This window comes from Chelmon rostratus, chromosome 3, assembly GCF_017976325.1.
Source record: "Chelmon rostratus isolate fCheRos1 chromosome 3, fCheRos1.pri, whole genome shotgun sequence".
In the NCBI taxonomy this organism is placed as follows: Eukaryota; Metazoa; Chordata; class Actinopteri; order Chaetodontiformes; family Chaetodontidae; genus Chelmon; species Chelmon rostratus.
The window spans coordinates 18766563-18783471 of NC_055660.1; the positions used below are offsets into that span (position 1 = coordinate 18766563).

The 16909-nt window shown below is 41.3% G+C and overlaps 3 protein-coding genes across 3 annotated transcripts in view; 1 reads left to right on the top strand and 2 right to left on the bottom strand.

The window, feature by feature from the left end:
• Positions 1-16909, top strand: part of LOC121604362 (histone H3-like) — a 610603-nt gene that overhangs the window by 465308 nt on the left and 128386 nt on the right. The window lies entirely within an intron of this gene.
• zgc:163040 (uncharacterized protein LOC100038789 homolog) overlaps positions 1-16909 on the bottom strand; it is a 408070-nt gene that overhangs the window by 232927 nt on the left and 158234 nt on the right. The gene's annotated exons all lie outside the window — the stretch shown is intronic.
• cygb2 (cytoglobin 2) lies at positions 2929-16314 on the bottom strand. Its single transcript, XM_041933867.1, has 3 exons — positions 16115-16314; positions 5150-5381; positions 2929-3093 (listed from the first exon to the last, which is right to left on the bottom strand). Exons 1-3 carry the CDS (start codon positions 16312-16314, stop codon positions 2929-2931), a joined length of 597 nt encoding a protein of 198 aa, XP_041789801.1.

The window sequence follows — 16909 nt, forward strand, 5'->3', positions numbered from 1 at the left end:
CTCACGTTAAATTAACTTGTTATCTTGAACAGAAAAGAATGCGTCTTTATATGTGTCTGGATAAAACAGCCAGAGATGCAAGATGCAGGAAGCAATTCGGTATGTTTAATACTCTACAATACTAATGGTTACATCCGAATATCTGGCACAGATCAGGAAAATGTGAATTAATGCATGTTTCCATCCACCACAGTCATTTTATAGGAGTTGGGTGTATTAAGGTAAAAAGTTCATTTTGCTTCAAGCTGTAAAGGAAGTCACTTCAAACATTAGAAAATATGTTTTATGTCTGATGTTTATTCTTGATTGTAACTGTGCCAAACTCATTTTCCTACAAATATTTTTTAGAAAGCACTGTTGTGAACGGCTGACATGGCGTGGCGGGTTTATGACCATCTGTCCTGTCATAATTGTTTTTGCTCTCAGTGACGCGGTCCTAACGGAGGCAATGGGAAGTTACAGTGGATGAATGACCAAATGAGGAGGAGAGGAGACTCATTACTTCCTCATTAATGCCAGATGCCGATGCCAAGGGGGGTCAGATGGGAGATACAGGACATCGCCGGAGCAGATGCAAACCGAAGATTGGATCAAATGTCCATCCTAAGCAGATTTGCAGTGTATGTTTGGGAATTGACTAGAGAGAGACTCGCAGATGGGGACGGCTAGCTGTCGTGCACGCAGTCCAAACACAGGTGACGAGACGATGAGGTTAAGTTAGGTAAGGAAAGTTAGTTTGACTGTGTGCAGCACGTTTGAGGAGCAGCAGATGACCGAATATGATGTCTGGATATCAGTTTAGAGAGAAACCGTGAGGAAAACGTGATATTGTGCTCGCTGGATCAGAGAGCTAAAGAAGAAGACTGATGGCACTTCTAAAGCTGACATGTTTCTCGTAGACCTCCGGAGTGACTTTCTAAAGCCCTTAATGGAGCACGTCTCTCTGATGGGGTTTCGAAGAGGTAAACTAACTGACGGTCCTGTAAATATTAGCATAGAGAAGGTCTTATAGCATGCCTGTGTGTGGATGTTTACGCGTGTGGTTGCTGATTGTGTCCACCTGCCGATATTTTCCATCTCCCTTTCCCCATGTTGTGAGTGTTTGTGTAATGAAAGTGATAGGCAAATAAAAACGGAAAGCATTGCTGCTAGTCCAAGACTTTTAGCAAAGAAAAAACAGCCCTCTTTAACACGCTGACAGATCAACGTGTCAATGAGTTGTAAACAAAGGCAGAAGAGTATGCACACTTGCCCACTGTACACTTATACAAACAACACCTCTGTAAAGTTGAACAAGACATTAAGAGCACGCAATGCATCAATAGAGAGAGAAAGGGGCGTAGGTCCCCTGAACATGAGGATATACTGTAGAAGGACACAAAGAGAATCTATTAACAGTCAGCAGCTCCATGGTCCCATAGCCGGGGCTTCGACAACTAACTGCCCCCCTCTCAGAGCTTAGAAATCGTTTCTTGTCTAAATATTTCTCCCTCTCTCCTCCAAAATATCATGAGGTGTATTCATTTGTGCGGCTCAGTCTGAATATGCTTCTCTCACCGCAGGTTTCCACAGAAATGAACTCTGTAAAGTAATAATCCGCAAGGTTTTCATATAAATAAATGTCTATTTCTGCCATCCCCAGCTGACCATTCACTAAAACCCTACCCTGAACAACGTTTGGCCCACATAACCTTAGCTTATCTGGAACTAGGCACAGTGGGCCTGTCGAGCTTTGGATTTCACCATATGCTAAAATGAAGTGCTGTAGATTAATAGTGTTTGTCTGCTCTAACCTAAGATGTCAATGTTAGCATGTCTAGCTAACTAGCTGACTAGTAGTAACCTACCCCAGTGTTATTTCCAAGACCAGGGAGTATACCATAGCTAACTTTGAGGGGTTACAGGTTACAAAAAAAAGCCCTGTTCAGGACTGACACATCCATTGTGTACCGTAGTACCATAACACCAGAACAAACTGCACTGCAGTATATGAACAATACTGCTCCTTTGTTCCCACGTGTTTTGTATTTCAAATAGTGGCGATGTTGTCTTTTTATTTAAGATATGTAGATTTAGCCTTTTAGCACAACCTACTGTAGCTGTTATGTTGCCTTCAAGTGCTTATTTAAGACTCTTTTACAGTTGGTTGGAAACAACATTCTCAAATAACTTGCTAATATTGCTAATATACTTGTTAATTTCGACTAGCAAACTAGCGACGAAGGATAAAAACATCTAGAAACAATTGTTATTACAAGTGGCAAAAGTGACAGCGCTCAGAAAGAAATAAGAAGCTTACATCGGCCTGAAAGAACCACTGTTACAAAGATTGCTGAACATTTTGAGTAATCTGCCATCACTATCACTGTAAACTGCATATGTGGAGTGCTGGATTGAAAAGCTTGACAGGCCTGGCAGCAACTAAGGGAGACAGGGCTTAGCAAAGGGTCAACTGCTGATGAGCTGTAATTAAATCGACAAGTTTATTAAAGCTTTTGGATTTGCTTGTCTAAAAACTTGGTGGCTCTTTAATGGGGAAGATCCCATGAGATGCAGGAAGTGATTGGTTTCATGCCTTTGGCAGCAACAGTAGTTTGTTTGTAATAAACAGTAGAAGAACTGGATGGTTAGCGTTAGCAGCGATACCGTCCGTGGCTAAAATCACAGGCCAAAGCACCACTCACATTAGCTAAAACTTCATGAGGAGAAAAGTAAAATGTTGCCTGGCTACATTGTTTGGTGTGCAAGTGATCTGTGAGAAGTGCGATGCAGAAACACCACAGCAATGAAGGCTTAGCACCAAAATGTCACTAAAATAAAGTACAGGGTTGCACGGATTACCACGTTAATCTTATCCATATCTGTGAAACCATCCTCACAGAACTCCTTGCAATTGAAATTCCTTCACCCTCTCTTCTTTCAAACTCTTCACACCGCTGAGCTGGAGACCTGGAGCCAGCCCACCTCTGTGTAGGCCCCTGTTACATGCCAGTACACCGCTCCCATCAGCTTGGCCCACAACATCTGCACCTCTGCTGTGAAGAACTCTGGGAAATCTTCAGCGAACACCTCCAGCATCACACCACTCAGGATCTGGGAGGAAGGTGGGTGAGAAAGAAACTTGATCAACGTGGGGAAAAAAATAGCGGAGTGGTATGAGAAAGAGAGGGAGATAGGGAGAGCAAAAGAGTGGAAATATGTGACTATCGAGGTAAGGGCGGGTGGAAGGTAGAGGGAGCAATGCAGAGGAGTAAAATTCAGTAGGTAAAGTGAGAGCGATGGAAATACAAGAGTCCAATTCCCTGTCACAGAAAAGTGGGCGAGGCAGGCGAGAATTGAAAATGATAGCAGTAAAACATGAAAGCAGTGGGTGGACAGTCCATACAAAGGGAATGGAAATGACAGAGTAGAGAGAAGGGACGAGATAGGAAGGGAATGAAAAAAGTAGTAGATATAAAGGGAATGCAGAATAAAAGAGGGAAATGTGGCTTTAAATGTGCTAAATGAGAAGTGACATTAAAGCTACGGCAATGCATATTCATTTGTAGTACACAATGTGAGAACTGAGGACATGTAATGTGTATGTGTTGACTGGATATACAACTGTTACAAACTGACACAAATACAACACAAATAAAATTACATTTTGGAAAAGCTGTTCCCAACACTCAACACTCTCAAGTCCATTTACTTGCTGTTTCCACAGCTTTCAGCTACATCTTATGGCCTTCCTTAGTGGATGGAGTTGCTCAGTTGCGAAGGAGGGATGTTTTACATTGTTATCATGTGACCTAAATATGGAATTTACATCTTGTGGTTACAGGTGGTCCTATGGAGAGGGAGACTAAAACATCCACATGTACAACCACCTGGCAGCATGCCACAAAAAAAATCCATACTCCGCGCACCATTGTGCATATGGGGTTAAGACTTCAGGGAATTTACCGTGGGACTAATCCATTTAATGATTCATTCACATAGGGATTGATTAAATCTTAAAATGCATTCTAAAGGTAATCGGAAGCCAGCAGAGGGATGCGTAAATGGCGGAAATGTGCTCTCCTCACAGCTGCATTTATGAACAAACTGCAGATGACATTCAGAAGACTTGAAGAGAGGAAGCATATGCTTCCCCTCTTCAATCAGATGAAGAGGGGATCATATTGGAGATTCACATTGGAAATTATGCAACCATATGGGCTAAATTAAACACTGGATCTTAAACATTTTTCATTACACTTCTCTGACTTTCCCCAACTGAAAGTATTTTAATACTTTTTTTAAAATTTTGATAACTTTAACAGATGTTTTAATGCTTTTTTAAACAAGAAAGGGCTGCCAAAAAATGCTTTTCCCCTGGTGTTACTGTAACTTACTTTTGAAAGTAGGTGAGATTCCTAAACTGTACTTTATACATATACACAGTTTGTATGTCATGTGGTTACATTTTGCTTGTTAGATTATAGGAAACATCTGTGATCAAGAGAAACTGAACAGGCTCAAGGCGAAATATGCTGTCTGCCCCCTAAAACACTTCCTACACTCATTTTGTCATGGCTGAGTAAAGTATCATTTCTAGGCTTGCTTGAAACAAGACATGCAGCTTCATAACAATGTAATATATTTATGCACGCAGCTGCAAACAGGTCATAGCTGCAATTTGAGACATAATAGATAGATAAGAGCAAAACAGAAATAGGAAATATTTTTGGCAAATTTAAATATGCATATGAATTCCTTGTGATACTCGATCGGTAAAAAGACATTTGCATGATAATGGGGTACTTTGATAATTCAAGGATCTGCTGAAGCAAGAAAATAATTCTGCTGTGCTAATTATCTAGGAAAGAGGACACTTGAAAATTATCTCTCAGGACACAGTCTGAACCAATAACTAGAAAGCAACACACCTCCACCGATTAAAAAACCCTTGTGGGAATGTACCGTAAAGTATTGTAGGATTGAAAAAGGCAGTTCTGTGGGATATAGAAAATCCCTGATCAACGTAAAGCAGAATGTGGCAGGCTGACAGACTGATGCACCAAACAGGTCAAGTTATATTATTATTTAAAATACCTCCTGGACATTACAGATGGATTACGTAAAAAGGCCTGATAGTATTGGGAAGTGGGCTGTTCCTTGAAGTTACCTTGAAGTACATGGGTTCCACCTTGTGTTTGATAGCATGGGCCTTTCCCACCAGAGCCAGCACTGACGACACCTTCTCTGGATCATGGAGGTTCTCCACCACAGTATTGATGGCGTTCATCACCCTTCGGGCATGGTGCCGAAGCTGGCTGCTTCGCTCCATCTCCTCGGGGTCCTCCATGTCCTGAAATTGGCTGAAGTACTGTTTGGCTGATGGGAAGTTGACAAAGAACCTACAGAGGCAAATACATTTCAGATTTAGAAAACTTGAAAGAAAAATAGCTTTTTTAGCCATGCTAGCAGTGTGACTTGAGTTTTGGCAATGTCTGTTGATTGGTTGATGTCTTTGGTCCCAACTGAAATATTTCAACGAATATTGGATGCATGGAATGGAATTTTTTTTACAGACATTGATTGATTGATTGTCAGTCAGATGGCCGTTTATTGAGATAAAATTTCTGCAGACATTACTGGTCCATAGAGGATAAATTCTACAGACTTTGGTGATCCTCTGATTTTACCTCTAACTCCACCAGCAATTTGATACTTTTGGCTTTTACTGAAATACCTCAACAACCATTTTATGGACTGCCAAGGTATTTGGTACAAATATACATGGTACTCAGAGAATCAACCCTATTGACTTTGATGATCCTCTGACTTTATCTCTTGCACTGCAAGATAGAAGAAAGAATACAAAGCAAAGAGCAAAATGAAAAAGCTCAGGTGGCCAGAGGCTGTTTTTTTCTGGCAGAGAGAACTCCTTCTCCGACTGCCTTCCTTACATATGGGGCAGAGCCACCAACTAATCAGCCCAATCAGGAGCACCTCAGAGAGAGGAAAGGAGGAAAGAGGGAGAAGAATACAAGAGGGGAGGAGAGCATAAGATGACTTAACAGGTCAGTTAATGGTGTTATGACAGCAGAACATTTTTGCACACAGCCAATCCCAAGCAAACAGTGTAGTCTCGTCTGGGAATGTAGGATCGCCTCCAACTTCAGTCGAACACCTCCATTATCTGGTGGATGTGACTTTGCCAAGAACCAGAGTATATTACTAACTCCTCTAAACGCACATCACACTCGAGACAGAACAACAGTAAACGGCCTTTAAAATCTAGTAGGCACGTTGTACATCCCAAAAGCCATCACCGTATACTGCAAAAAGTCATCAGTAGTCTCAAATGCTGAAATCTAATTTTATCAGGATTAAATTAAATGCATGCTGTTTAATTGGCAGTGGATCACATGGATCAATATTTTGCTGCAAGACAGTCGTACATGAAGGTACGTCAGAAAACAGATACTCGTGACAAATCAACTCTGCAATGTCTGAATGCTGAGCATCGGGTACGTTCTTCAACCTCCCCATCACCACTGCTTTAGATGGAACAACATCCTCCTCCAAGCGGAAGTGGTCAGTGCCACAAGGTCACAGCAGGTCCAACCCTTTCAGCACCGAATAGCACCACAACACAGGCAGAGACAGACTTACTAAGATCAGCACTAGACAGCTCCACAGATGAGCTCCACGCATGAACAAATTGAAAGCTGTAGTACTGGATGCCACACAGTCTGGGCCAGGCTCAGCCTCACGTTCATGGTACGGTTTTAACATGTTAATGTGACACAGCCTACCAGGAACCAGGGATTGGTAATAAAACCAGAACTTTATCACCTGGGCCACAAACTGCTCTCTGCTTTCCTACCAAACCAGCCCATCATCTTCTTTTGAGCAGTGCTCGTATTATCTTTTGCTAACTCACAAGCATGGCGCAGCTTGAAATGAAAGCCACATACATAATCCAATAAATTCTGGGGATCAGTTTCACCCAGCTTTTAAAGCTTTAACGGGCCACGCACAGAATGAGCAAATACTAGTTCAGGGGGACTAAATCCTAAGGATCCCTGCACAACATCTCTCGCTGCAAACTAAATCAAATGAACTCCATTGTAGCGTGAATCAGCCAATTTGGAATGACAATACAGCTACTCACAAAGCAGCTCCTGATAATCAAAAGCAAAACAAACCCACAACTGACTCCTCAAGACGGCATCACCACACAATACTGCAACTGCTACCAATATTCCAAAAATAACTCCCTTGTGTTTTATCGTACACAACAACAACTTAACAACTAAACTTGGCTGTATTAGCATTTAGATCAAAGCATGCTGTGCCTACATGCAGTCTCACAGAGCAGCTAGCATGAATCAGTTGGTTGGTTGAGCAGAGAATCTGAACTGCAGTTATGATATGTTAGTGACGGTTGGATGCTGATCCCTGAACTAAGGCCACTAAACAAAGCGCTCCTCCACTTTCTAATTTCAATCTTGTGATAAAATTCTAGGCATGTCTAAGGACATGCCACTGAATTTGAATACTCAGAAAGGGCATTTAATTAATCTTCTATAAAGGAGAAACTTTCGATGCTAAAAAGAGATTTTTTGCTTACAAACTTTGATTCTTTTGTAGATACATAACCTTCCAATGAGAAATTACTGCAAACTTTTGATTAATGAAGACCCTGTGGATCAAAGATAGTGCTTTAAGAAAATGATTGAGGGGACTCTTGATAGCCCGAGGACACATAACACAGAACTGCAATTTCCTTGATTGGATGCCAGCAGGGAACCTTTGATGCATGCCATACTCCTCTCTCCCACCATGTTTCCCTTTAAGATTAGATATGAAGTCATTTATGATCTTTGCTGACCAACAGCAATTGCAATACAATTAGTAAACTTTATAAAAATCCTTTTTTCAGAATACAGATGAGTAGGCTAGGTAATTAGAGCAGAAATCTAACACTGATGTCTGATGCATGACAATATTTTAAATAATAGTAGGCTTTAATAAGCTTTTTATTTTCTTTACTGTTTTGGTTGCTTTTTTCTTCAGCGGTTTGTAGTGAAGAAGGACTGACAGAAGTGAGAGGAGGGATTTGAAATGAGCAGAGGCAAAATGGTCCTGCTGTGCATAATTCTGGTTGTGTATTGTATTTCTGGAGGAATTTTTAAAAAAATGTAAGAAGAAAGACAAGATCTTAAATACAGAATACAGACAGGAGATGGAGCAAAGCATTAAGTATAATGTGTTTAAGACCACAAACACATTATACGAACAAAAAAGACAGTCACGCTTAAAATTGTTGTCACTATTTATTCTTGAATTGTCGTTGGCAAAAATACCTAACAAGACAGCTATGACATCGTATCGGCTTGACTGAGAGAAATCCTATTACAAGCCCATAATAAGGCCAGTGGAAAATGTATAATAATGAGAACCATGCATGCATCACAACATTTGATCAAAGCATGTGGGGACTCATGCTTGAAAAACAAGAATTTAGCCAAGAGACCAATGGGTCGAGGATACAGAGTTACTCAGCTTCCAATTTCATAACGCTTTATTACCTAAATATGACCCTCAGTCAGTGGTTCACACACACACACACACACACACACACACACACACACACAGAGAGAGAGAGAGAGAGAGAGAGAGAGAGAGAGAGACTTTATCATGTCTATAGAGTGTGTAACCCTGCACCACCAATGTGACAGGTGCCTGGCAGATTCCTTTAGTGTAGCAGCAATGAGGCCTGATAGTTAAGATTGATCATTGCCTTTGACTGTAATTGGGTGCAGGTGTGCTGAAGAGTGGGCTAATTTTCAAGCATGTCTGAAAGCGTGACTGAACTGCACCTTCTGAAGGCACCGTACATTAAAAACCTCTTTTGTTTTGTTTTGTTTTCGCTTCCACAATGTTCTACTTATGTGTTCAAGTACTATCATTTCACTGAAATTTACAGAAAGGCACAGGATGGTTGTTTGCCCTCTTGCATGAATTTAATCAAATGAAACTTTAATCAATGATCACTGTTGAGGGCAGCAGACATATATTTGATTTTTTCAATAAAACCGTATGTTACTGTACCTTCACCTTAATCTGACTTTCAATTAAGATTACATGGCAGTCCAAAAGTTGTTGAACATTTCAGTTTAGACCAATATGGTAGAGCTACAGACAGACATCACCATCCCCAGAGCCATGCTGCTAGGCTGGCTTACACAGTAGTTTGGTTATAAGAAAGTAAATGAAAATGTTCTTTTCGAGTGCTGCTGAACCAAAAGAAACAGCTTCAGCTGTTGTCTAACAGTGAAAATAACCAGTCCTTGCAGAGCTTCAACTCATTTGAGGCAAGTGGGAGAAAATGACACTCGTCTCTGATGAGTCTGGATTGTGTTTGAGGTCTGCTCAGTGTGTAAAACCAGGGTTATTTTAGGTGCAGATGTAGTAAAATCCATTCTTAAACCACCCTGGTAGATGTAAGAGGAGAGATAAACAAAGAAAATGTAAATTGTCTTGTGGGATTCTAGTTACGAAGATTTGTTTTGACTCAGGGGTTTGACAGTTTTCATCACGGCCGACTGTGACTTCACAGCAGCTCAGTAAGAGAGAGGAAAGAATGTGTGCCTAAGCAACGAGAGAGTCTCCACGAGCTTCGCCGAAGGGGTAAAACCTGACGGAATAAGTACTGTCCTTTCTCACAGACAACAATGCAAAGTGCCATTGCTGACACAGCTTTAGATATGTACAGACCTACAAACAGTGACTGAAAAACAGATGGATTTACAAGCGAATACACACATACACTTACCCTAACTATGACCATAACCACTGCTTGCTTAACCCTAACCTCAACCTAACCTTAACCCAAGTGTTCACTATAAAATTTAAATGTTTTACGTTATGGAGACCTGTTATTGTCCCGATGCCGAAGGTGGGTCCCCACAATGTGACTGTGCAAACAGGTTTATGTCCCCACAATGTGAGTAATACACAACCCCACACACACGCACACTTCTTTTCTGACCCACTTTAAATCTTGTCCGTGCTCCAGCTGACTCGAATTGCTCGTACAGTTATTTCTCAGTTGGAGTTTGGCCCTGGGCCGCCCTGCTACACTACATCCACATTCCCCAGATCCTATGTCATGCTAGGCCTACAAAGGCTCAGCTCGCCTGTAGCGCTCCTAGCTTGGCTCTAGCAGCTGTCACGATACGTGCACGCTCATTTCCTTGGTGACAGGAATAATGCAGACTTTCTAGTAGCTCTTGTTCTGCTCAGAGAAACTTGAAAGTTAACTGCAGCGCTTTAAGAAAACAGACTGCTGCTCCGATGTTTTCTTTGAAGAAAATTACTTCCCCTTTTTGTGCCTGTCTTCTTGTGTTAGAATGATAAATGTTTAATCTCCTGCAGCCGAGGCATGGCTCTGCAGTGCATTTCAAGAATATATGCAACAGGCACATCACCAGGCCCATTAAACCTTTTGGTGTTTCAGCCTTCAAAGTGTGATTCCATGACCGTCACAATGGAAGATATGAATGCTTTACCAAAATTGTAGTATGTTCTGTTAAAATAAGCCTGTTTGGAGGATTGCATTGACTCATGTGAGTTCTGGTTCGTGATCATTTCACCTGACACAGGAGCGGTCCAAAAAATATGTTTTGACTCTGCACATGTTAACAGTTTAACATTATCAAGTGATTGCTTGATGCTTAATGTCTCACAACTGTATGTATATAGAGGTATGGTGAGGCACATCCTGTCCCTGTGTGAGAGGAGTACTGGTGTTTAGTACTTTGGAGAGCTCTGAGCACATTCTTGCACCTGTCTCTGCATTCAAATGAAGTCATCAAAGCCAAAGCAGCACCATTAGTGGGTCTTGTTAATCACAATTTGATTAGACTGGAAGGGTTTCATAATTCTTTGGAGTGGCGTGAACAACCTTGAGCCTCACTGCCGAAACTTCAAGGACATCTTTTTCACAAGGCAAAATCTATGACTCCATACCACTGGCTTAATTATTGAAAAACAAAAATAAACCATATAATCCTTATTTCAGTAGACAAACTGTCACCTGAAACGTCTCAACAACTGACAGTCATGTCATTCAGACGATGAATCCAAATGACTTTAGCGATCTCCTGACCTTTCCTCTAGCGCCACCAGCAGGTTGACATGTTTGGTTTTCAGTGAAATATCTTGATGACTACTAGTTGTTATTGTCATCAAATTTTGCTCGGATATTCATGGTCCCCAGAGGATGAATTCTAAAAACTTATGTGATCCTTTGACTTTCATTCATCATCACCACCAAGTTACAATTTCAGTTTAGTTCATAACCAAATTCCTGCCAAACTAATGACATTCCCATCATTTGTAATGAGAGTCTTTATGCTAATTAGCAAATCTTAGCATGCAACAGGCTAAACTGAGATGGCAAATGTCAGGATGTTAACATTGTCATTGTCAGCACACTGTTACTGCCGTGCAGTGTGTACAACCTGACAGAGCCACTGGCATGGCTGTAGACTCTCAATCTCATATTCTTCCTTTTCCATGTTATTTCTCTGGTGTGTTTTTATATTGTATATGTAAGTTATTGTTGATGTACGTTACTTTAAATAGTCTAAACAGACTACATGAATACTGTATTAATGTTAATGTTTTCAAATGTTGCCATCCTGTAAAACAGCTAACTACGTCTATGCATTGGCATATATTAGATATATATTTATGCTCTGCTTGGTGAAAATGTGCTGCCCATCAGCACCATCCCTACAACAATACTATCTGAGTGGATGTATGCAGAGTTTCATTTTACTCTCAAAGCTGCCATATGCACTGTTCTTCTGATGCCTGGGGTGCTTTCACTCTTTGGTGCAATTGCATTTGTACGCATTGGTGAGATCAACTGAGGCTATTGTTACTGTCTATTCTCTCCATGTATCCAGGCAGATGCATTGACATGAAAATGCAAATCCATGTTCACATGGGGGTTGTTATGCACTGATCTCAACTGTGCAAGTCTTTGACCCAGTGTCAGCCTCAGGTGATGTTAGGTAACTGAGGAACTGCCAGCCAACTGTTGATGATCTCACTCTTTGTGCACTACACAGAGATAAAATAATGACAAAATGACTCAAATCGATCAGTACATTAAAAGAAAATTACTCAACAACAAATTTAATCATGGATTTAGCATTCAAGTCTTTTATCAAGCAAAAATACCCAACATTCACTAATAATTTATGCATTAGGCTTAGTAGTGTTTCTGTTTTATATGAGTGTAAACTGAAAATCATTGAGTTTTAGGTGGATGGCAAAATACCAACACACAAACAGCTGACAATGAGGTATTTTTAAAGGAAATTTTGACACTTGGCTTTCTTGAAAAGACTTTGCTGAGTAGATTGGCACCACTTTCATGTTATTAAGTATGACGCTACAGCCAGCAGACGGTTATCGTAGCTTAGCATAAAGACTGGACATTAAAACATGGGGCCAACAGGTAACAAAATCCCCCCTTCAAACACCTTCAAATAGTACCATACCTTCCTGGACTCCTTGTGGTCACTGTGAAGTTATCACACAGCCAGTGAGTCCAGGAAGTTTCTGCTCCAAATCAAGGAAAACATCCCTACATTGTATTTTACAGATTAAACAAACAACATATATATGTTAAGTAATGAGCTTCAGAGGTACAGTTTAGTACCATTGGACAGACCAGCTTTTTCTCCTTGTTTCCAGTCTTTATTCTAAGCCAAGCTCTACAGATCTGTGAGTGGTATCGATCTTCTCATCAAACTCTCAGACAGTATGCGAATAAGCAAATTTACCAAAATGTGTAACTATTCCTTTAACAACAACAACAACAAAAAAGCTCCAGGCAAAAATTACAAATTGAGTCAGCAGCTGAATTCCTGATTCGAGGCCTTCTGTTAGAAATAATGAATCCTTGAAAATGCAGTCTGAAGCTGGCTGCGCTTGTGAATGATGCTAATTATGATTAAATCTATAATGAAAATAATTATTAGTTGCAGCTCTAGTTGTGCATATTCTGCCATTGCCTGTCTTGCACCCTGTTAACACATTTTGTGTGTTCTGTTGTCTAATTCGCTATGAGAAGCTCTAAGAAGAAGCTCTGTCAATACGTGTCTACACCACAGTCAGCAAAACAAATTACTGAATATGTAATGTATGTTTGGCAGCACTGACATCATCACAATCAACTGAAATTTGAAAGGAAGAATATCTTTTCATCAACTGAGGAGAAAATAGATGAAATTAGGAAAAGAAAGACATATAAGAAATTTGAAAGGGGTGACAGAGGAGAAGACAGATAGTGAGGCATGGAGGGAGACATTTAGTGCCAAAGCTAGTTGCTGTCATCCACAGATAAGCGCACAGGACACACACACACACACACACACACACACACACACACACACACACACACACACACACACACACACCAAAAATGCCCTCTGCCCCTGCCACTCTCTCCCTTGGGGATTCTTGTCACCCCACACTGAAAATCAGTTTGCCTCACTCACATCAGTCTCCTTGCTACGACTTGCTGTCCATTTTAACAAGCCCTTAAGGCTTTTTTTAGTGTAACACTGAGACCATTTAGCTGGGGACATTCAAACGAATCACGTCTTCCCTTGATATATATACATTTTTTTTAAAAAGGAGGATGAAAAGCAGGAAAAACAGAGTCAAGCCGTGTTGCATTCAGTTGGTCTGCAACACTTTGCAGTAGAGCTTCACAGAGAATCACTGCCTGTTGAAGATTAGGCTCTTGGAGAAACTGTTTGATTTTATGGTTATGGATATGTTTTGACAACTTAAGAAGACAGTAGCAATGGTTGAGCAACAGCCATGGATAATATAAGAACAAGGTGCATACAGTATATGCAAAGATGAAAATGCGTGAGGCATAAGCTGTCTGCTATACATGAATTTTATCCAAGACAAATGGAAATGCAAGAGGCACAAACTCAACATATTCACAGTCTCAAAGACACTGGGTGTCTCGTCATACTGTAGTGTAAGGAGCAGTAGACTACGGAGAATTTCTTCAGAATCTTAATGAGAGAGGAATGCGATGTTCCTTCCTTTCCTACACTTGTCACAGCTCAGTTATTGGTGAGAGGTTGAGGGAACAGGTCCAGAACATGGTGTGTGTGTGTGTGTGTGTGTGTGTGTGTGTGTGGCCTAAGCAAAATGAAGCCTTCATTATCACTGGGTTTCCTACATAATGTGTCAAGTAACTGTTGCTGACCCATCTTACTGCTAAGACACATGAATTACTCTACACGAGAATGGAGTCTATAAGCTTCTCTGTAGAAGTTAAACCACTGGAGGTCAGCAATATCAAACTTATTAGCTGCTGGTAAGCTGTTCTTTATTTGTAAGTAAAAACATGGTTATCAAGTTCCAAACATTTTTATAATGTGCAGCTTGATACACAACAGTAAGAAACGTGCTGAGTAGCACACTCAGACAGACCCTGGGTTTGTTAATGCACAGTTAAATAGGTACATGTATCAGTGTGTCCAGAGGTCGTGCAATTTTCCAAACTAACTGGAATGAAACTGATCATATTTAGATATATTCCTTGAGATGAAATCTGTGTAAAGATGAAAATGATTATATTGAGGTTGAGGTTACATCTGGTTCAGATTATTGGTATGGCAAGCATGAGGACAACAATCTGGGAAGAAAGTCTAATTCAAAACAGCTCAGTAAGGCACATACTTACGCCCCATGCATAGGTAGTAGGGATCATGGATAGATACCATGTTCCAAGATGGCACCTCATTCATTCATGAAAACTGCTGTTTGGGCACATATGCTGAAAGGTTTTTCAGGTTTCCTTGGGCTTGGGTTACACAGAGTACGTGCATCCGAATCATATATTAGCTGAGTCACCTTACATCCTGCTGGCTCTTCACATGCAGGAATGACACACAAAAAAAAGTTGTTTTAGGCGTGCGAGCGTCACGTGACCTGCAGTTCTGACTGTGGCCACTGTGCCAAAATTGTCATCAGCCTTCAACAGGGGCTTACAAGGAATTTGCAGAAATTAGACCTACTGTATGAAGCTACTGAAGCAAATAATTAAGAAACCCTTATAGCAATAAAACATTATCATTAAACCATTAAATCACCAAAAGATCAGCACAGTAACAATTTGTATATTGTGCACTGCTGATTTCATATCAGATCATTTATCTCATGCCTGATTTCAGCAGATTCCCATTACACACATAAGGAAAATGCTATAATTGTGCGGCAAAATGTCACCTGTCATAGCCTCTACACCAGGATTAATGGACATTGGGCCATCACAGATATCACAGTTATTTCTGTTGAAATATATCTGTGTTACAATTACACATTACAATTAGATATTTTTATATGATTAAATTTCTTCCCTGTAGTTGGAATAAACAATACAAACGCTGACGTTGGGTGAGGGTGTGTAATGTGTGGAGAAAGGTTTCAAAACCTTTACTCGATCAATTCACTTATTAAATATGAAATTTCAGAAGTTTATATCAAACCTCACTGATTCCTGCTCTTACTGCTAATATCTATACTTTTGATGCATTATTCAGGTGTGCCTTGTTTGTTTTTCTGACATTTCAAATATGTTCTGAAACATTTTTTTGCCACAGGTCACTTCACCACACTCGCTGCATGCGGTCTCTATATTTCTTCAACAAAAAGGGAAGGTCATTGAGAAAGACCTTATACAAGGTAATTCTTCGTTTACATCAGCAGAGAATACCAGGGACAGAGGGCAAATTAGGACATTACTTTCCAACCACTAATAATTAAGGATGCACTGGATGGTGAATTAACCACAGAGAATTGTTAGAAAGTGACTAGATTCACTGTGGAATGAAGCATCTCCATCCAAACAGAGCAACAGACAGAGAAAGCTCTAACAGCAGGGTGTTACATGGACACACACACCCTCAAACTTAAGCATCTTAATCTGTAAACAATGTATTCACTCATCTCTTGTTTGAAAGTTTACACTCACTGATCCCAATCTGAGAGTTTCTCACAGTGACAATAAAATCCTCTGCTTGACAAAACTCACCTTATGAGCACAGACACCCCCACGTCCTCGCAGTTCTTGTAGACGTGCCCCCACGTGTCCTGGATGATCTCCCTCTCTGCGTCAGACAACGGCTCGGCGCGCTCTGGACGATCCTCGCACTCCACCTCTCCTCTCCGCACTCCCAGCAGCTGCGGAGGTGGAGGTGGTGAGGGCGGCGGCGGAGACTCCCTGCGAGACATCCTCCTGCGGCGCAGCAGCCCGGAGGCTCCCAGGAGGGCCCGGGGGAGGTAGGGAGCGAGGGAGGGGGGGAGGGAGACGGAGAGCTGAGACCCCACGGCGGGAGCTGGGAGAGTGTCGGGATGAGAAGAGGAGGAAGAGGAGGAGGAGGAGGAGGAGGGGAGAAGGATAAGAGAGGAGGCAGGCGGCGCTCACAGCCGATAAAAGAAAAGGAGAAATAAAGCTCCCAATCCTCCCACTGCCACACACCACGCTCTCTCACTCTTCCTCGCTTGTCCTCCCTCCAACTAAAAACTTATTTCTCTCACTGTTTTGCTCTTTCTCCTCTTTTCCCCTCACTCTTTCCTCCTCTCCTCTCCTCTCCCCACCTCCTTCTTTCTCTCTCTCTCTCTGTCTCCCCCAGTGAGGGAGATGCCTGTCAGTGATGCTGCTGCTGTTCTCTCGTCACCTCTACTCTTCCTCTCTCTGATCCTTTCGCTCTGGTGGAGGAGATGAGGCATTCAGAGGCTGTGGTGTGTGTTGTGAGGACCTGATGGAGTGAGAGCGGGGTGGGGAGAAAAACAGAGAGAGAGAGGGGTGGAGAGATCTTGAGGTAAA

What these genes read in the sequence shown, in the direction of transcription:
- cygb2 (XM_041933867.1), bottom strand. Translation starts at nt 16,314, where the DNA reads ATGTCTCGCAGGGAGTCTCCGCCGCCGCCCTCACCACCTCCACCTCCG. An exon ending in GGGGTGTCTGTGCTCATAAG is followed by an intron (nt 5,382 to 16,114) that starts GTGAGTTTTGTC and finishes TTGCCTCTGTAG; the next exon opens with GTTCTTTGTCAACTTCCCAT. An exon ending in TGGAACCCATGTACTTCAAG is followed by an intron (nt 3,094 to 5,149) that starts GTAACTTCAAGG and finishes CCTTCCTCCCAG; the next exon opens with ATCCTGAGTGGTGTGATGCT.